The sequence below is a fragment of the Salvia splendens genome, chromosome 21 (genome assembly GCF_004379255.2).
Source record: "Salvia splendens isolate huo1 chromosome 21, SspV2, whole genome shotgun sequence".
NCBI classification, from domain to species: domain Eukaryota; kingdom Viridiplantae; phylum Streptophyta; class Magnoliopsida; order Lamiales; family Lamiaceae; genus Salvia; species Salvia splendens.
This window is the reverse complement of record NC_056052.1, coordinates 26716521-26736493: the sequence shown is the minus strand read 5'-3', so window position 1 is coordinate 26736493 and position 19973 is coordinate 26716521. Positions and strand designations below refer to the sequence as shown.

Here is a 19973-nt window from a genome sequence, read left to right as displayed (position 1 = left end):
CCAATAATTAACCGTGAACCATAGCATAATCACCATTAAACCGTGAATTAAACCCTAAATCACAGCATAAGAGCGTTATATGATTCTAGAAGAAAAGAGCTCACCTCGCCCCAAATCGCGCAGAAATGAGGGTATTCACATTCACTTCCCGCAGCAGAGGTATGTTTACATTCCCCTCCACCGCCGCACCGCGGTGCTTCTCCGCGCTCTGCCGGAAACCTAATCCCGAGCTCAAAATTTCATCCTACATCATTCTTCACCGGGGCTCCGGCTCCGTCGAATTCGGCCGTTCCTCTCCCGCGGCGTCGTTTTTGAAGCTCAATTCCGGTTTCGCGGCGTCGAGATGCGTATCCTCGCTTTCGCATTCTGCTGCCGGAACACTGGAGACGGGCGACGCAGTCGTCCGAGTGGAGGAGGATGACGTTAGTGAGGCATCAAAGGCTTGTATTCCAGTTAGGGCTTACTTCTTCGCGACTAGGTTTGTGGAGATTTTAATTTAAGAATGGTGGATTAATTTCGTATTATAAATGAGTTTTTGTTAATTGTGTGTTGAAATGATTGTGTGGCAGTGTGGATTTGAAGGGCTTAGTGGAGCATAATAAGCAGAATTTTATTCCACCATCGTCTAGAATGACTAATTATGTGGTTCTGCGGTTTGGTGATTTGAAACCCGATCCTAATGTAAGCTCTCATCTAGTATTCGAGCTGTGTTTGCATTATTGGGTATCATAGTTGCGGGGATAATGCATTCTTTTGATTTTGTCACGACTGTGTAGCTGGAAAAGTCTTTTAGACCATGCATATGCTTTGAAAGATAATTTCTATTGACCGATACTTGTAATACTTGTGGAATGATTTTGGTGGATAAATTTGTTACTGATATTTGTACTGTATATCTTTAATTTGTAGATAATAAGTCGTTGAATGTTGCTGTTTTAAGGGTTTAGGTTATAGTTTAAGTGGAAACGATTGCTGCTTCGTCGTAGTTTTCCAGTATGGTTCAATTGTCCTATTCAATGTCCACGACCATGAAATTGATGGATATCTTAAAATTGTGGAAAGGCATGCTTCAGGATTGCTTCCTGAGATGAGAAAGGATGGTAAGCTCACCTGTAAGTTCTGTCTTGAATTTTAAATTGTATTCTAGCGATTGCCTAATTATTGTGTTGGTAATATATATTCCTTCCAACCTATGTTTAATGCTAATGCAGTACATAAACTGAGAAGGATCTGATTATCTAATTTATGAGTAAGGATTGAATGTTTCAACTTTGTAAGGACTACAAGCCTACAACCGTGGTTTTACATAGCAACGCAAAAAGATGTTTTAAAATATCATATTAACTAATAAAGAATTATCTTACTCTACAAACCGTACAGAATGTGAATAATGTGATAATCAGGGTTCTGCCAAGTTAAAAAAGTGATTTGAGAATTAAGTTAGTAGTTTTGGACTGTATGTTAGAGCTTAGAGGAATGTTACACTTAAATTACTTATTTTTTTTAGATGCCTGGTCCATTTTCTGCTGTTATAGTTTAAGTTCTATCATCTGTTGAAGTATGTATACTTCATTTGGTAGCGTCGATGTGCATATGTAGAAACTAGTGTTTCAGTTATAACACACTTTCAGTCTTCTCTCAACCCATTCCTCCTGGCTTACTAGTTTCTTTCTTCTCTCTGTGGATTCAGAATACGAGGTTCGGGAGAAACCTACTTTACATACATGGATGCAGGGGGGACTTGATTACATAACATTACAATACTTGAACACTGACGGAATCCGCACAATTGGCAGTGTTCTTGGCCAAAGTATTGCTCTTGACTATTATGTTCGCCAGGTCGGTTTTCTATCTACCTTCACAATCAAACTATAAGATCAGGCTATTTATGACAATCTATGTGTATATGCTCTTTCCAATTGTTCTTTTAGGTTGATGGAATTGTTGCTGAATTTACTGACATCAATCGAGGAATGGAAAAAACTGGAACTTTTACAATGCAACGCAAAAAGCTTTTTCAACTGGTTGGCAAGGCAAATTCAAATCTTGCTGATGTAATACTTAAACTCGGACTTTTCGAGAGGTATGATGTGAATATTAGTATTTTGTAATTGTTTGATTCAAGATGGATTGTTATACCTGGAATACTCGTATCTCTCTTCCTGTTGTACGCCATGAGATTTTTGTCTATTATGAAGCATAAATGACACACACACACATGTTAAATAACATAGCTAGCATGCTTGCTGGCCTGATTAGTAGCAGAATCGTAAAATTGGATAAAATGACACACACACACACACAAGTTTTGAGTTGGGAAGTTTATTTGATATTGATATTTCCTATATGTATCCGTAGAAGATTGTCTTTTTTGGACTAGTTAAATAATACGAGCCCGTCACTTCTTTCCTTATGCTCTAACTTGAAACTGAGATGAAGTTGTGTATCTGATCCAGATCAGATATCGCGTGGAAGGATGCCAAATATGCTCAGATTTGGGAGTACCTGAGGGATGAATTCGAATTGACTCAGAGATTTGCGAGCCTTGATTTTAAGTTGAAATTTGTCGAGGTATTACCTTTTACAATGCACCCAACGTTTCCATAGTAATGCTGGGACCAAATGATTCATTGTCTTCTTTACGTGCAGCATAACATTCGTTTCCTTCAAGAAATTCTCCAGAACAGAAAGTCAGATTTCCTCGAGTGGCTGATTATCATTCTGATTGGTGCTGAAATCCTCATATCTGTATATGACATCGCCCATAGGTCCGTTACAGCATTATAGAAGCTACCAGTCAGTTCGAATAATATGAGTTCGTGAATACTTGCAGATATGCTGTTTATACGAATCTGGATTTATAATTTTTCTTGCTCCGTGCAATTTTGATAACGGTCGCAGAATTTCTGATGTAAATTTTTACCATATTCTAGCTGTTTTGAGTTCTACAATTCTTTTATTTTGAATCTTTGAGTCTTGCAGTAGTATAGACAAATTCGTGTTTTTGGACTCCAAGTTAGGAAGATGATGCAAATTAATACTAGCATATGGCTATAATTCTCAAGTCTCAAATGTTTGGTTGAACTGTTACCTTTTTCCATGGCCCTCGAAATGCACCTAGACCTGACCCCTGAGTTGAAAAGGCTGCATCGTTGATTCGTGATCCCATCACATCTCGACAACCTAGAAATCACGGGTATTAAGAATAACGATTAATTCGACATTGAATACAATTTGTCTTGTTACAATGTGATTTCGCAGGCTAAAACACTCAATTTTTAACTAGGACTCAGTTACGGTCATATGAAGGTCATCGTAAAATATCGAAATATCTATACTAATCTAAAGTGCAAGTTTGATGAAAAGTCCTTAATACCCCTTTTTGGAGGGAAAATGGAAAGATAAGGTGTCTTCTATTCAAAAATAATTTTTTAAAGCAAAAACAATTGGACAAATAATAGTCCAATAAAATGCTAACTTCTTGAAGAAGTGTTAAAACACATTTAAATAGTGCACTACCATTAAATTTTTTTATAATTAAGTTATTAAATTTATATATTAATTAGCCTTATATTTGAGTTAAATTGGAATTGTGCTAGAAGTGTAGGTTGCCTTCCATTTATTTAGGTTAAAATTGAAATTTAATCATTTATTGCAATACTTTTTAATATAAAGAGTAGTGTAAATTCTCACATTATTCAAAACAAACAAGATGCATAAAATATTATCGTTATTTTAAGTGATAGTAGTAATTTACTTTTTATACGTATATGTGGCGGGAAGTAAGAAATTTATTCTTTCCAATATAAAAAATTCATTTAGTATTTGGAAATGTATATCAAGTTATGCTATGGTCTGAAATTAAAAGAAAGAAATAAACATTCAATTAAAATGTTATTATTGGATAATACAAATTTTCTAACTTGACTTCTCAAAAAGTTTTAAATTTATATGATTTAAATTATTCATATATTTAATGTGGATATGTTTAATATTCCATATATTTTTTTCAAATTAATTTTTTTATAAATTAAGCTATTAAATTTATATATTAATTTACCTTTTATTTGGATTAATGACTTGCATAGCACTTTGAATAAACATCTTTACTCACACATATTTTCTTTATTTGTATATCTTATTCTAATTAATTCATACTCTTTGATCATTAGTCACACATCTTATTTTTGTCATTAATTTTATTGTTTTTACTTTACTTAGATTATAAATTAAAATTGCATAAATGTTTCATTAACTGTGGAATAGTATATTCTTCATTTTTAGTGAGACAAGATAGGTACATTTATGTTTTTTTAAATCTCCATATTTCTTTCAATTCTTATTTTCTATATATTTATTATATTTTATATTCATTATTTGAAACTCTTATGTCCCGTGCATAGCTCGGATGTTAATACTAGTTCTGATAATGGATGAATTTAGCTATTGCATAATTATGGGCCTTAATTGACATCTAATATTTTCTTTCGTTGGGCCTAAATGGGCCAGTTTGATTATAACAAAGCCCAATTAAAGGGCCCAAATTTGAAAGATGTAAATAACCTTTAATCCATGATAATGAAATCGATAAATCGAACGCTTTTCGTCTGGAGAAGGTGAGTGATCTCACCATTTTTTCGGGGATTAATCTCTATTTAATTTCAGTTGAAGAACACATGGAACCTCTTTTATATACTCTACTTGTGTTTGGCTATTGGTGAATGTCCGTTAATTTTGGGTGTATTTTCAGCTAGCTAGGGCTGCATTGTGGCAAAAGTTTTTTGTTTACGGATTCTGATTGATGTATTTGATTTTTCTAGCTTCGTCTTACTTTCAATGTAGATCGAATGAGTTTATGAAGAAATGTAGCGTTTTGATCAATCTCAGTGATTGAAAAATAGGGATTTGAGGTTTGCAGGTTAAGGTTTGTTTTGTCTTGCAAAATGAAAAGCACCATGTTGCTATGTAGCTTGCAGAATTGTTAATTTCATTTGAAGGTTAGGGGAAATGTAAAATGTTGGATCAATTGAAATGGATATCTTGTTCACATATTGGAACTTGGAAGTAAGTATGAGATGACAATTTGGAATTCACGAATGCTCACTTTATTTTCCAATTTTTGTTTGGGCATTGGGATGGTATAAGAAGCATGGGGACGAAAATGAAATTATTATATGATATGGTTCGGGTACTTAAACTACATTGATTTTTAAAAAATGAAGATTCAATTAATCAAAAATACAGCTTTATTTCTGTTTAACATGTATAAAATCCATAGTTAATTAAGAAAATATGCGCTCATAATACATGATAATATTAAGCAAATAGTGTCTAGGGTTTAGATGCTATCAGCGTGCAGAGAAGGAAGTGGATGGCAGCGGCGAGAGAAGATGACAGAAGAAGAGAGTTTAGGATTGAGAGGGTGGTTTTGTATGAATGTGTGAATGGAAAGCAGGGGCTGCAGTTTTCTGAATAATTAGAGTTCCAGCATTATTCTTGGATGTATTTTTCTTTGTCCCGGGGTCGTCCCTGGAATGAGTACGTTGACTAGTCGTGAAAAGGCAGGTATATATTCATTGAGTTGAGTGCTGATAGTTTTGTAATTGTTGGTCTAGGATGGATAGCACCATGGATGCGTCAGGAGAACCAATCCCAACATCGTCGGTGTTGATGGCAGCTGCGAAGCATATAGGGACTAGGTGCCGTGGTGAGAACATAGCATTTTTGAAGTGCAAGAAGGATGATCCCAACCCTGAGAAATGCCTTGATAAAGGACGTCAAGTGACTGAATGCGTGCTTCACCTGTAAGTTAAAATCTGTGACTTGTAGAATGGTTGCAAGACAGACTCTTTCCAAGTCATGTTTGTTTGCTGCCAAATTATGATCTGGATTTGTTCAAGTGTCGTGTCTATGGAAAGTGTGTGCCTTGTCCTATCTTGTTAATGCATAGATGTCTTACTTGAAGTGAGCTATAATGCTATAAAACTTAGGGTGACCATTGGATTTATATTACTTTGGTTTCTGGTTCATAAATCTTGATGATTATGCTTCCTTGCCAGTCTGCATTGTGATTGGAATTGGATAGTCATTAATGTTATTATGTTAACTTGTTTGGTTGAAAACGGGCACTCTGCTGATAGTATAAAAACTAATCTTCTCACACCTCTTCCTGCTACCTTCTCATCAATCTTTTCCCTATATTTTTCTTAAACCACTTATCTCTATGCTCTTTCTCATCTGGTAGAGATTCTGTTTATATGTGTTCTGGGGCTTTCTTTGTGGCCCCTACATCGAAAGACAGTTATAGTAGAAACGCAATACGAAACCCATAATGACAAGTTAGAATTGACATTAAAGATTGAGCTAACACTGACTTTTGAATGCTGTTGTAGCACTACTAGAGGAAATATGTGCTTCTCAATCACCATTATTGATGCTTGATTTGTTTTCTTCCCGAATATGTGCTTCTCAATATGTCTTAAAGGTCTTACATGCTCTAGACTCTAGTATTGAGCAGGAACTCAAAAGTTATACAACAAGCTATCAGAATATAGAATTAGTTGGTCCAAATATTGATGGTTTATATGTGTAGCCTATCTTGACAGCCATTGTCCTATTCCAGTTTTGTCTTCTTCTGCGTTTCCATCATCATCGTCGTCATTATTGTTTTGTACTATGTCCCATTGTTAGGAAACTGCCCTGAAAAAATCAGAAAGGGAAACTTTTTCATGATGCAATGCTGTACAGGCTGGACAGAACTGAGTGGTTTTCCTGACAAACCTCACTACTTGTGAATAAAGTGTCAAGACTATTATTGAAGAAATCATATACTTAATCTCATTTCTTGTGAAATAGTTAGTTACCAGTTTCATCCATATATTTTTTACTGTTACCATCTTGAGGGCTCCTGATTGTGTGCTAATCAGCAGAAAATCTAACTATAAATGTGTTTGTAGGCTGAGAGATCTCCACCAGAACTGCAGCAAGGAAATGGATGCTTATGCCGGATGCATGTATTACCACACAAACGAATTCGAACTTTGTCGCAAGGAGCAGCAGGCGTTTGAGAAAGCATGCCCCTTCTGATAACCAGCAAGAACCTCCATCCTGTGAGTTTGTGATAATAAAATCGCCCTGCGGATTATCTGTCAAATGTACTTTAGATCGATCTTTTTCCCTTCTATATGGTGTTAGACAACTCTTTCTTATACCGTGGAATGCCATGCTCGGGGAAATCTTTTCGCCTTTATCTTCGTGTTCAACTTTATGTGCCCTATTTCATTGCTATTATTCTCATATAGTACCGTTTTGGGTATGAAAGATATAAACTCTGTTCAACTTGCTTGTATTAGTTGCTCAAATTTTCAATTATATATCAATATTGAGGATCTGTGGTTTATTGAATTATACCCAAGTATTGGTATATCAGACAAAATGTACATCTTTTTTTCCTCTTATATCTGAAGGGCCCTTTTCTCTATACATTTCCATCTTCATTAAAAATACTAACAATGTATACGAGTTAGAGATTCTGAAAATAATTTTCTTATATGCGTTGTACTCCTAATTTCGTCAAATCAAAATTACTAAATAAAGGGAATTAATAATCAATAAATCGGACTAACTCTGGATAAAAAAATAAGATGATTAAAAAAAATGATGGTAGTCCAATAAGATAAATTGTTTTTCTAAAATACTCTAGGATAGGTATAATTAACAAATTATACCAAGATTCTTGACTATTGTTATACTCTAGGATAGGTATAATTATCAAATTATACCAAAGCTCAAAAGTCAAGACTTATTATCCCAAAATAAGTAATGTGGTATCTACCAAATCAAATAAAAGCAAACAATATTCGTAAGACTCGATCTCGATCGTATTTTTCCATCGCAACAAATTATACAAAGTTTCTTGATTATCGTTCTTAGTTTAGGTTAAATATAATTAGCAAATTATACCAAAACTCAAAAGTCAAGACTAGCCAATAACACTATTATCCCGAAACAAAGTATCGTGTTGTATCTACCAAATCAAATAAAAGCAAACAATATTCATAAGACCCGATCTTATCTCTCTATCAAGACTAACCTATATATTCTTATCCCAGATAGAGTATCATGTCGTATCTGTTAAATTAAATAAAAACGAACAATCTTAATAAGACTCGGTCTCTATTCCATCAAAACGAACAATGACGTCAATGATGTAATAGTATTAAATTAACTTTTTTTCCACGCCTCAAATGTAACAATTTATTAAAATTGTGTTAGAATCAATTTATCATCTACCTCACACATTTTTTACCATATACATTATTTTGAACCTTTTTTCCAAAAATACACCACACAATCTATATGAACAGCAATCAGTACGTTAAACAAAATAACACTAAGTAAAATAAAATAGAATTTATATTGGATTAAAATAGTTACATGAAAGGGTCCAATAAAGTATTCATGTAAATTTACTGGACACAGTAAAAAATTAAATGAAACAGTAACCTCAGCAGTCAAAATCGTAGTAGTAACAAACACTGATTAATAAATATATTTATTTTTTACTGCCGCAGCAGTAATAAATAAGCCTCCTTCCTCAGCTCTCCGTCGTCCGATCTCTCTCTCTCCCCTCTCAGATTTCTCCCTCTTCGCCCAATCACACTTCTCCCTTTTCTCCCCGCCAAATACAAATCCTCGAGGTAAACTCACTGCTCCTGCTCCTAAATATCACATATATGTATATTCGTGTGAGAATTTCATACATATAAGCTTATGCGCACAAAAAATATGCGTTTTATTTGATCATCTATGAACGTTTCGGCATGAATTCCAGCTTATTTCTCCGGAGCATCGATTGCTTGTGCCTGTTTCGTAATTCCTCGATTTATTTATCGGTTTTAGTTCGGTTTCGTTTGGTGTGTGTTTCTAGGGTTTTTTTTCTCCTTTTTTGGAGGAAGAATGTCGGACGACAACGGCGGCGGCGGAGACCACAGCCCGCAGTCCAGCGTTCGGGAGCAGGACCGTTTTCTTCCGATTGCGAACATCGGCCGCATAATGAAGAAAGGTCTGCCGGCGAACGGGAAGATTGCTAAGGATGCTAAAGATACCGTTCAGGAGTGTGTTTCGGAGTTCATTAGCTTTGTTACCAGCGAGTATGAGCTCATTCCTTTTTCTGTTACGCTTGAATTTGATTTTTTTTTATTGAAGTTTCTGTTGTTTGATTTGAGTCTCTGCTGATTTTTGTGATGTTAAGCCTTTGCATTTGGTGTACGGTTGATTGAATTTGTGGTCTGTTTGAATTTGGTGTTGAGTGCTTTGAGTTGTTGCGGCATTGATTGGTTGAAAGTTAAAGCTGTCCTTGTTAAAGATATGAAATTAGGTTTTTCTCTACAGTCATGATGCTTTGTGCGTAAATTGTGCTATACGATATGTGAATCTACTTATTGTATGGGTGGATTGTTGCTTCATTTTACTGCTAGTGAAACTGATCCTTTGTTTGATTTTTTAAACTAAAATCTCAACTGATTAAAGAGTAGATCATAAAACTTGTACATGTCATAAGCCATTACCTACATAACAAAATTGGAGAAGCGAATAACATAAATGAAAGTGAAACCCTAGAAACGATGCGCTGTGAAACTCTAGTTGGGGAATCGCCTTTTCGAACACAAGGTGGAAATTGGATATGGCAATGGATCCTTTGTTTGATAATCAGTTATTATTTTCGAAAGGTGTGGTCTTGTTAATGTCAACATTTGTGTCTGTTATCAAATTCAATTTATTTATTTGACGCTCTGAGTTTGCCTCAAGAATGTGTACTTGGGGAGTGATTCCTGTAGAACTTGGAATACTTTGTCTCCACCCGATAGGTTTTAAGCATGGCCATTAGACATGTCAGTCGGAACTGCTATTGGCTACCACTTTTGAATTTTTAAAGGGTTTTGTTCACAGTAAGTTGGGATATGAATTGTACGTTTGATTATGAATGCTTCATTATGTGATCCTACTGGGTTTATGCATATGTATCTCTCGCATTTATTATGTGATTGTATGTTTACTTTTCTGTTATCTATCTGGATCTTTTCCCAAATAATACTTTTCGATGAAATTAAAGACAATAATGACTGAAAAATGCAGTGAATCACACGTATAAATAAAATGAGGAGTTATTTGTGATATCCAATTTGGGAGCTTTTTGTTTGTGTAAGTTGTTTTAAATCTTTGTGGATCTGTTTCCATAAACTTCAATCTCCCAAAGGGATTTATAAGGAAAAAAATTAGTCCTTTTAACAACTACTTAAGATTGCTTTCCAATAAAACATCCAGTATCATATTCTTTGAGTTGTTGCATAGAGCATTAGCGAAAGTGCCAATGTACATTCATTATTTGCGCCAGCACCTTTAAATTTTTGGCTACCTGGAGATTCTCATGTTTAATAATAATGATGATGCAAAGAATGATAATTTGAAACCTTTTTTACTAAAACCCTCGCATTCTCCAACACCTTATGCTGTTGCTAAGTCAGTTTATTGCACGTGTCATCATAAAGTTGTCGTTTTCTGGTTGCACGTTAGCAATGTTTCTCTTATCTTTCATACATTATGAGCAGCATTTCAAACTGCTTTACAATTGTCAAATGACTCAAATGTAAGCAAACTTCTATTCTTTGTTTGCACCTTCTGGCTGATGCATTCTGGATTTGGTTGCCAGGCAGCCACCATCATCTGGTCCAACTCACCACCTTGTCCTCATGTTAATGTTGTTCATCCTTTTCCACGATGTGTTAGTTTTCATTCAGTTTCCTTTCTTTCGTTCCTCTTCCAATCCGATTGAACTTTGTATTTCATTCTGATCAATTCAACAATGGTTGTGAAATGAGCAGTATGTTCATGCATAGCTAAAGCTTGAGTGTATATAAACATAGCTTACACCCTCGGTACTGCTGCTTGTATTTACCGGACTGGTTCATAGCTGACCCATTACAATTGGTTTTTCTCAATAGTAAATCCTCATTATTTGCACTTTTCAGTCGACCCACTAATCCCTTCTTTGTAAAGAGATTTAAGTAGTACTATGTTGATTGGTAAAATCCCTGTTCTGCACTGAAATTGTTTTGTCATAAATAATTTGAAGCTTCAAATTACTCTTATTGCTTATATTTTTGCTTGACATTTTACTTAGATTAGTACTCCGTATTAAATTTGTCAACTTATTATGGTATTTCTAATGTATATAAATGGCTAGCTAAGCTCCTTGTGCAAATATTTGCACAAAGGTATGATGAGATATAAGTGGCTCATAATTAGATTTATATGAGTGCCTCATAGTTGGTTGCAAGTGATATGTAACTGAAGATCTATTTTGATGAAACTTTTACTTTATCGAATAACATGTCAATTTTTCTGCTTCTTATAGAGCTAGTGATAAATGCCAGAAAGAGAAAAGAAAGACAATAAACGGGGATGATTTGTTGTGGGCTATGGCGACCTTAGGTTTTGAGGATTATATTACTCCACTGAAGGTCTACTTGGCTAGGTACAGAGAGGTATCTGAATCTCTCCTGTTTTTCAATCCCTATTCCATATACTTTGATTATTCCCTTTCTCCTTCAGTCCTGATATTTACTACACTTCCATAATCTGTTGGAAAACAAGATAAGAGTAATGATGCACGAGTCTTAACTAACCGTCTTTCCTTTTTGTTCCTTGTTTTTTGCCTTGGTTGATGATATGGAACGGCCTTGATGTTACAGTTAGAGGTAAGCAACGAAACAGTTTTTCGTTTCTTCTAAGCTGCTAATGTTTCATGATATCATTCTAAAGTGTGACCTATGGCCAGGGTGACACCAAGGGATCTGCTAGGGGTGCAGATGGAGCTCCTAAGAGAGAGACAGTCGGAACTCAGCTAGGTTCTGATGCACAGGTAACTTTCAAATTTCCTTAGATACCACCATTATTTATCTCTTACACTCATGAATTATGTCACTAAACACTAGTGCATTTTCCTCAACCTCTAAACCCATGGATGACTATGACAGTTTGCTCATCAAGACTCGTATGCTCAAGGCTTCGGCTACTCAAACTCCCAAATCGAATACTAAGTAAGTTTTCCTTCTCCAAACCAACCCCTCCTCATAAATAAATACAAGAAGACCTCTTTAGTCACATCTCATGTTTTGCATGTAAATATGTATGCATATATGTTTTGCTGATATGAAAAATGTCGATACTGAGCTAAAGATACAAACAGCATGTGTTTTCTATATATTTAGAAAGACCATACCTCCGGAAAGCACATATCACATAGTAATATCTGTATTTGTTGAACAGGAAGCATAATGTTGTTTGGTTCTCTAAAATCGCGAGATTGTTGCAAAGTAGAGCTCCCATTTTGCTGAGCCTGTCTCGGGATACAATGTCGAGCTGATATAGGTTCGACGTGGCTGGGATTTCTATAGGAAAATATATGTAAACGAAGTATAGTTTGTGCGATTATGCATGGCTGTTTCTGGTATTGTATATCAGGGAATGCTTCTGCAATCTCAATATTCTACTCTTTGTAATTGCTTTCGAGTATTTAAAAACATATTTGATGCTGCGAGTGATCTCAAAGGCATTAGGGTTTCATTTTTAGCTGCTTATGACTGCTTTTTGCGCGTGTGTTGTGTGCAGCTCGATCTTTAAGGTGTTGGTTTTTTAAGATGATCAATAATAGTTTCGTATTTACCTTGTGGTCGTAGTGACTTGAATTTCTGATCTTTTAACTAAGTGGATGCATCTTACCAATTAAGTTTGCCATCTTGAAAGTGTTTATATCACAAATCTGCCAACTCCTCTATGAGCATAAAGCTACTAATATTGATATGGGCAAAATATAGAATAATCATACTCCTCCAAGAGCATAATGCTAATAATATTGATATGGGCAATATATCTTTAAAATTAAGTTTGATTAAAAATATTGATATGGCAAAAATATCTTTAAAAATCAATATGTTTGGTTAAAAATATTGATCTGAGCAAAATATCAGAAAAAATATACTTATATATAAAAAAATAACGCTGATTAGTTGAAAATATCAACAACGTGCTACACAAAATGATCCATTTTCTCATCGAGGAATAATAATTGTGAGCAAGTTTCTAAATTATCAGATTTTTTTTTTATCAAAATTCATACTACTAGTTTTTTTCGGCAGTTTTACCCTATTAATTGATTTGAGCCTAAATTTGAATTTGAGATTACAACCAAAAAACAACATGGAAATTGAATTTGTCAATCTTAAATAAGTACTTATAATATCAACAAATTACTCCATATACTGAAATTTTCAGTCGCTTCCTTATGTGCCTAAGTTCAAGTAAACACATAGGATAGTGAATTTTTGGCTCAAATAATTTGCATTTTAAAATTATTAGTCATCCGCCAAAAAGATTAAATTATAAATTATAAAATAATGACATACTTGTATTTTATATAGACTTTGCAGTTGAGTACTATCATAGATTACATAAAATAAATATTGCAAAGAAAACAATATTTGCCTTATTTATACCATATATTTGTGCACATACAATTTGTACACAAAAAAATGAAAAATTAAAATAAGCAAACTTTTAAGTTTATTACAGAAAAAACGAAAAGTTTGGTTTTGGAAAAATTGACAAAGTTACCCTTGAAGATTATCTATTAAATCACCGTCGAATCCTCAACTGACACGCAATCAATTATCAGTGGCATAGATGACCGTTAGGTGAGTTTAGCACTGTACTTAACATACCAGTATTTACACCCCTCGTGCTGTAATTTTCGTATTTTTACATCAAATCTCAACTCATAGAATAGTTCTTATTGTCTCTTTCGCCACTCTCTCTCTCTCTCTCTAAAAACCCTCAAACAAATCCCGCTTGCTGAAGAAAACACAACTTGAGGTACTCTTCTTTTACTCTATCAGTGTTCTTGCTCGTTGATTTTCGCTATTTTTACCGCAAAATTCACATCTTGAATTTACTTATGCATCTCGCTGTTCTTGCCCAAAATTAGTTCTTTCAGCTGAATTTTTCTTGATTTTTTATGTATCTGTTAGATTTTATGCTCTATGGATTTGAGTTTAGTGTTGGGGTTTCGTTTAATTATTGGGATTTCATGTCAAGGTCAAGTCTTTAATTCTTGAATTATGAAATATTGATCCAGAAATCTTGATTATGGAAGATGAGCGAGGTGGTGGGGGTCATGATGGCGGCCCGGACCTGGGTTTGAGTGCTAAATTGGCTGTGGAAAACATGGGTAGTGAAACTCAGGCTGCAGAAGTTTTTGGGGACGAAGATGGTGAGGAAATAATGGTGGAGGTTGTGGGTTCGGATGTTTATGTAGATGGGATTAGTGGCAGCGGGGAGGGTGATGTAGAGATGGGAGAAGCCGGGGACTTGGAGGTTGGTGTGGTTGACAAAAACGAGGAATCAGCGAAGGTTTCAAGTGAAGGGGATGGGAAGAAGACGGGGGAGGAAAAGAAAGAAACTGCTGAAGGTGATTTGGGGGTTTCTAAGTCGAGGGATGAAAAACGTGGTGCTACTGAGAAAATAAACATCAATTTGAGAGATTTTGTTGGTGTTGAGATGAAAAAAGTTAGTGCATTGCTGGCAGGAGGGGTTAGTAGTGTCAAGGGCGAGGAGAGTTCAAGGATTAAAAAGCCGGGAGGGTCTTCATTAGTGGTTAGTGAGGTTCCTACAGAAGTTTCTATGGAGATTTGTGAAGAGGAGAATACAAAGGATGAAACGGTTGATAAGGAGAGTTCTGAGGAAGTGAGGCTTCGATCTTTAAAACGTCCCGTTGAAGCTATTTCTGATGAAAAATCTGACCCTGTTGCTGCGGATTCAGTGAAGTCTGAAGGGAAAACTGAAGAAACATGTCATGGTAATGATGGGGAAATTTTAGGCTCGGATGGTCAGAAAGATGGGGATATGCATCATGATGATTCGGGTGTGGAGGAAAAATCTATTGGTGAGAAAGATGTTTGTGCTGCTGAAAACACAAACTTGATTCCTAATGAGAGTGAAAATAGATCTGACAAAATTGGTGATGCTAAGGTTGAGCCGAAAGATCAAACTGATGATGTTTCTCATGCTGGTCCAGAATCTGTTCATGAGAAATCTTTTGAGAATCGGGCAGGAGAAACCGAAGGTGAGAAATTTGGTAATGTGCTGGATATTAAAGGTATATCATCAACTGCTAATATGCTAGTTTTATTTTGTGCAGGTAAGGATGATTTAGAATCACATAAAGCTCAAAACGACGTTTCCTCTGTTATACATACTGAACTTTCTGATGGTGGTGATACTACTGAAGCAAACAAAGGGAGAGGCCTCGATGTTGAAGTTAAAGACGAGGCCGAGGAAACCGTGCAAAGTAAGATGGGGGCAGAAACGGGCGACCAGAATGTTGTGATGTCTCGCGTGAAAGCTGTAGACGGGGTTGGATCCGGTGGAGAAGGCAAGGAGATTGATTCAGAAAATTTGGGGAAGTCGGTAGCTGGCCATGAAGATGCTAAAATTCCTTCAAAAGAAGATGTACACGGAGACGTTGTGGACGAGGGCATGGAGGTTGATTCAGAAATTTTAGAGGGATCCTCAACTAGGCACGGAGGTGCTGAAATTCCTGCCGAAGATGATTCTGCTGAGAATGTTCATCTTCCAGAAAAAGGTGCGAATGCAGAGGTTGAAACTGCTGATGTGATGGTGACTGAAGGGCTGGTAACAGAAATATCTAATCCCGAGGCTGAGAATACGATTGTGGTGCAAAATGAAGTGACTGATGTGGCAACTGATTCTGGTATTGCTGGGAGTGCAGAAATGCTTAGCGAATCTAATGGATTTCATATGATGGAGGCCCCGGGGGATCATATGTCCGAGGCAAAACCTATGGATGTCGATGATGGGCGGGAGGTCAATACAGAATTAGCACCCGAGGAACCCCTTTTGGAGAGTGATAAATCTAAGATATCAACTGAACCACTGTTCAATTATGCAGGCGCGTTGAGGATGAAGCAATTTGGTTACTTGATGCCCCCAGAAAAAGACGGTTGTTTTGCCCCATCAGATTTGGTCTGGGGTAAAGTCCGCAGCCATCCGTGGTGGCCGGGACAAATATTCGATTCAGCAGATGCCTCAGAGAAGGCTGTTAAGTATCACAAGAAAGACTCTTACTTGGTAGCGTATTTTGGCGATCAAACGTTTGCTTGGAACGATTCGTCTGCCTTGAAGTCTTTCAGGGCGTATTTTTCCCAGATTCAGAAGCAAAGCAATTCCGAATCATTCCATAATGCAGTCGGCTGCGCCTTGGAAGAGATCGAGAGACGAGTACAGCTAGGGTTGTCGTGCTCTTGCACACCCAAGGATGAGCATGCTAGGATTGAAACTCAGGTTGTGGAGAACACAGGGATACGTGAAGAATCAAGCCTGAGACGTGGCGTGGATCAGTCGAGCTGTGCATCTTGTTTTGAACCCAAGGAACTCATTGAGTTCATCAAAGGTGTGGCGCCACGTGCATCTTCTGGAGCTGATGGACTGGACCTTGTGATTGCTCGAGCGCAGCTATCTGCGTTTTGTTGTTTTAAGGGGTATCGTTCCCCTCCTGAATTGTTTCAGGAAAACCATTCCTCGCCTGAATTTCCTGCATCCAATGAATTGCTCGAGATAGATGACCTAATAGGTGACGGAACAGCTGCTTCCCGCAAACACAGACTGAAGGAAGGTGCTCAGTCGCGGAAAGAGAGAAGCTTGAATGACCTAATGGGCGACGGGGAATACTGGCCAGATGCTGAAGACGATTCAGTCCCTGGAAAGAAACGAAAAGCTCTCGATCCTCTAGCGGAAGGTTCAGACAAAAGGGTAGCAAAAGTGCCCACACCAACAAGTCAAGCTCCGAAGCCTTCCTTTAAAATTGGTGATTGTATACGTAGAGTAGCGAGCCAGCTAACGGCAGTCGATGGTTCTCCGAGCGTATACGAGCCTTCGGAAAAGCAAGGTGTGGTGGTTTCAGTGGAATCTTTATCGGTGGACGAGTTGCTATCTCGACTTGAGCTGGTGGCGCAAGATCCTAAGAGAAGGCCTAGCATCCAGCCCGATATCCGTGCTTTCTTCATGCGTTTTAGAAGCTCGATTGCTTTAAGCAGAAGAGGTAGAAAGAAAAGGTCCGAGCAGGCAGTCGGAGGATCTGGTGAGGAATTTGAATTTGATGATGTGAATGATTCCTATTGGACGGACAGGATCGTGCAAAATTACTCAGCTGAGCAACTGATGCACGAACGAATGAACGGATCTGGGAATCTCGAGCTAGTGACATTTGGTGCGGAGAAACCTGCAAAGCCGGGCCGCAGACCTTACTCTAGAAAGAGATTCTACCTTGGGAACTCGCCGACTTCAGCCCCCGAACCTGATGAGAGCGCCAAAAGGATCAAGCAAGAGACATCTCCAGCAGAGCTTATATTGAACTTTGAAGAAAGGAACCGTGTCCCTTCGGAAATCAATCTAAACAAAATGTTTAGACGTTTCGGGCCATTGATGGAGTCAGAGACGGAAGTTGACCACGAAGCCGGCTCTGCCAAAGTGATCTTTAAGCGGGGCTCGGACGCTGAAGTTGCTCGCAACAGTGCTGAAAAGTTCAGCATATTCGGACCAAATCTCGTTAATTACCAGATAGGCTACTCGCCCGTGATCTCTGTACGAATTTCACCAGTTACAATTTCCCTGCCGCAGGAAGAGGCAGCTATCGCGCTGTAGATTTGAAGTATGGTTAGTATCTCCTCATCACCAAAAATTCATCACAAAATGCTTCCTTTATTTGTCGCTTTACAGTTTCTATTTCCATGAATGCTGATTGCTATTTAATGGCGGGTAAGTTTTTATTACGATTGCTGAGACTTTGCCATGATTAAAGCTTACATCTTTTGCATCTATTTCAGAATTTTTGGCTTGTTTATGCATTAGCTATACCACTATACATTTTAGGGAGCGTATGTTAGATTGTTTTGGAGTCGAGATCAAATATTGAGCATTTTAAGGATTACATGATTTAGAGAGCGTGTGTAAACGGAGGGAGTATTATTATTGGCTGAGACTTTGCCATGAACAGAGCTTTTACCTCTTTGCCATGAACAGAGCTTTTACCTCTTTTGCATATATTTGGGAATTTTTGGCTTGTTTATGCATTAGATACAGTGTTGTCAAAATGTCGTTCGGGTCGCTCGGGTCGCCTGGGTCGAGACCATTACCGCCCCAACATGGGTGGGTTGATCGAGATACAGGGTCGCCGCTGGGTCGCCTGGGTCGCCCTAAACACATGCTATCTCTGATTTCTCAAATCTCTCACATGTTTTCTGACTCTCTCAATCACAATTCTCTATATATATGCATGCACCACATCAAACTTTTCAAACCTACTTTCTACACTTTAGAATTCGACCTCTTCACTCCTAAACAAATAAACAATTCAAAGATCTTTTGCTTCCACCCTTCATATATTCCTTTGTTTTGATATTTTCAGACAATGGTTTCAATTATTTATTGTGTTATGACTTATGAATTGTTTTGATATTTTGATCATTTCTATTTTCCATTTTATTTCTATTCACATGAATTGCGTCTATATTTATATTATTTGATATATTATAAACATTAGAGCAATATATTTATTTTATTTAATATTAAAAAGCAAAAAAATTAACCTAGCTTTGTGGGTCTCTCGACCCCGTCGACCCGCGACCCGAATTTTCACCTCATCGACCCGGTGCGCCCCTCGACCCTAACAACACTGATTAGATATACCGATATGCATTTAGGGAGTGTCTGTTAGATCGAGACTGAATGTGAAAACAAGGCTATTTGTAAACGGAGGGAGTATTATTTTAGGGTGCGATGGATTGATGAATGTATCTGTTTAAGCTATCGGCCAATTAGGATGATCTTTTCAGCAATGAATATCGTTTCGCCAAACTTTTATTTATTCCTCTCTCGTATATCCTTAGGATTGTTGTTGTTTTCTCATTTGCAGGCACTGTTTTATCAGAAACTGTGGCCGTCTAACTTTAATCCGAGGGATGCACGAGCACGAATCCCAGAAGAGAGGAGAAGCTGCGGATTGGAGTCGGGATCGGGTGGTGGAGAAGTCGTATTTTCTTCCCGGTATCGGTTGTCTATTTGCATTGTAGTAGGAGAGATGTTACTTTGTTGTATTCAAGGAAATATTTGAAGGTGGTTCTTTAATTTGTATCATCACATGCTACTCTGTTGAAGATCTTAGCGTTTAATTGCATTTAGATTGTCTTCTTTCACGTCAATTCACTACCTATTTACTGTCACTTCTCTGCATATTCATTCATATGATATCGGATAGTTGCGGACAAATTCAAACTTTATGGATTTTTTTCCGTCAATCTTCCCATTATTTAATTATTATTTTTGACTGATCAATTCGGAGGTGGATATGCGGCGTAGTAGAGCTGAGCTGCCGAAATCCCAAGCCTCGGATTATCCACCCCGTGAGTGTCGATTCCAGTGAAGACGGCGGCAGCCTCTTCGTCGCAGCTGAGCATGTTGCGCAGGACTCTCCTCTCCCGCAGCTCCTTCACGTCTTCAGCCCCATCGATGAGCGACTTCATCAAGTTGATGTACGACGTCACCTCCATTTCCGTTGGGCTGCCGGGGCTCAGCTCGTAGGCGACGAGGTTTTTCAGGCCCACACCGGGAGGTGGATTCTGGCGTAGAAGAAGTATCAATCGATTGTTCGTCGTAGAATTCTCGGATTTCGTCTTTGATTTGCAGAATTCCGTCGGGATTTGCAGAATTCCGTCGGGATTTATAAAATCATTATTCTATCATTAATTTTACAAATAACAAAAAAACCCAAATTCAATTTATAAAATCAAACTTCAATATTTATAGCTAGTAGTATTATTTATAAAATTAGTAACGCCACT

General features: G+C 37.2%; 4 protein-coding genes across 5 annotated transcripts; all 4 read left to right on the top strand.

Annotated features, from left to right (window-relative positions):
* The first annotated feature begins 2 nt into the window (after window positions 1–2).
* Window positions 3–2966, top strand: LOC121785368 (protein RETARDED ROOT GROWTH-LIKE-like). Its single transcript, XM_042183767.1, has 7 exons — window positions 3–478; window positions 570–681; window positions 941–1100; window positions 1691–1839; window positions 1932–2083; window positions 2457–2571; window positions 2650–2966. Exons 1-7 carry the CDS (start codon window positions 126–128, stop codon window positions 2785–2787), a joined length of 1179 nt encoding a protein of 392 aa, XP_042039701.1. The 5' UTR covers window positions 3–125; the 3' UTR covers window positions 2788–2966.
* A 1614-nt stretch (window positions 2967–4580) lies between these two features.
* LOC121785225 (NADH dehydrogenase [ubiquinone] 1 alpha subcomplex subunit 8-B-like) lies at window positions 4581–7407 on the top strand. Of its 2 annotated transcripts, none has more exons than XM_042183610.1 (3): window positions 4581–4616; window positions 5616–5804; window positions 6957–7407. In XM_042183610.1, exons 2-3 carry the CDS (start codon window positions 5617–5619, stop codon window positions 7084–7086), a joined length of 318 nt encoding a protein of 105 aa, XP_042039544.1. In that variant the 5' UTR covers window positions 4581–4616; window position 5616; the 3' UTR covers window positions 7087–7407. The 2 variants fall into 2 exon arrangements, with proteins under 2 accessions (XP_042039544.1, XP_042039543.1); XM_042183609.1 differs by lacking the exon at window positions 4581–4616 and adding an exon at window positions 4635–5538.
* A 1179-nt stretch (window positions 7408–8586) lies between these two features.
* LOC121783889 (nuclear transcription factor Y subunit B-1-like) lies at window positions 8587–12633 on the top strand. Its single transcript, XM_042182072.1, has 7 exons — window positions 8587–8699; window positions 8930–9152; window positions 11417–11546; window positions 11754–11759; window positions 11840–11923; window positions 12039–12101; window positions 12331–12633. The coding sequence occupies exons 2-6, from the start codon at window positions 8959–8961 to the stop codon at window positions 12099–12101; spliced, it is 477 nt and encodes a 158-aa protein (XP_042038006.1). The 5' UTR covers window positions 8587–8699; window positions 8930–8958; the 3' UTR covers window positions 12331–12633.
* Window positions 12634–13828: 1195 nt separating this feature from the next.
* On the top strand, window positions 13829–19334 carry LOC121784562. Its single transcript, XM_042182722.1, has 4 exons — window positions 13829–13932; window positions 14195–15181; window positions 15257–17790; window positions 19049–19334. Exons 2-3 carry the CDS (start codon window positions 14206–14208, stop codon window positions 17776–17778), a joined length of 3498 nt encoding a protein of 1165 aa, XP_042038656.1. The 5' UTR covers window positions 13829–13932; window positions 14195–14205; the 3' UTR covers window positions 17779–17790; window positions 19049–19334.
* Window positions 19335–19973: the final 639 nt, after the last annotated feature.

What these genes read in the sequence shown, in the direction of transcription:
- LOC121783889 (XM_042182072.1), top strand. Translation starts at nt 8,959, where the DNA reads ATGTCGGACGACAACGGCGGCGGCGGAGACCACAGCCCGCAGTCCAGC. An exon ending in ATTAGCTTTGTTACCAGCGA is followed by an intron (nt 9,153 to 11,416) that starts GTATGAGCTCAT and finishes TGCTTCTTATAG; the next exon opens with AGCTAGTGATAAATGCCAGA. An exon ending in AGCTAGGTTCTGATGCACAG is followed by an intron (nt 11,924 to 12,038) that starts GTAACTTTCAAA and finishes TGACTATGACAG; the next exon opens with TTTGCTCATCAAGACTCGTA.
- LOC121785225 (XM_042183609.1), top strand. Translation starts at nt 5,501, where the DNA reads ATGTATTTTTCTTTGTCCCGGGGTCGTCCCTGGAATGA. An exon ending in CGGGGTCGTCCCTGGAATGA is followed by an intron (nt 5,539 to 5,615) that starts GTACGTTGACTA and finishes TTGTTGGTCTAG; the next exon opens with GATGGATAGCACCATGGATG. An exon ending in ACTGAATGCGTGCTTCACCT is followed by an intron (nt 5,805 to 6,956) that starts GTAAGTTAAAAT and finishes ATGTGTTTGTAG; the next exon opens with GCTGAGAGATCTCCACCAGA.
- LOC121785368 (XM_042183767.1), top strand. Translation starts at nt 126, where the DNA reads ATGAGGGTATTCACATTCACTTCCCGCAGCAGAGGTATGTTTACATTC. An exon ending in TTGACTATTATGTTCGCCAG is followed by an intron (nt 1,840 to 1,931) that starts GTCGGTTTTCTA and finishes TTGTTCTTTTAG; the next exon opens with GTTGATGGAATTGTTGCTGA. An exon ending in TTAAGTTGAAATTTGTCGAG is followed by an intron (nt 2,572 to 2,649) that starts GTATTACCTTTT and finishes CTTTACGTGCAG; the next exon opens with CATAACATTCGTTTCCTTCA.
- LOC121784562 (XM_042182722.1), top strand. Translation starts at nt 14,206, where the DNA reads ATGGAAGATGAGCGAGGTGGTGGGGGTCATGATGGCGGCCCGGACCTG. An exon ending in TCGGGCAGGAGAAACCGAAG is followed by an intron (nt 15,182 to 15,256) that starts GTGAGAAATTTG and finishes TATTTTGTGCAG; the next exon opens with GTAAGGATGATTTAGAATCA.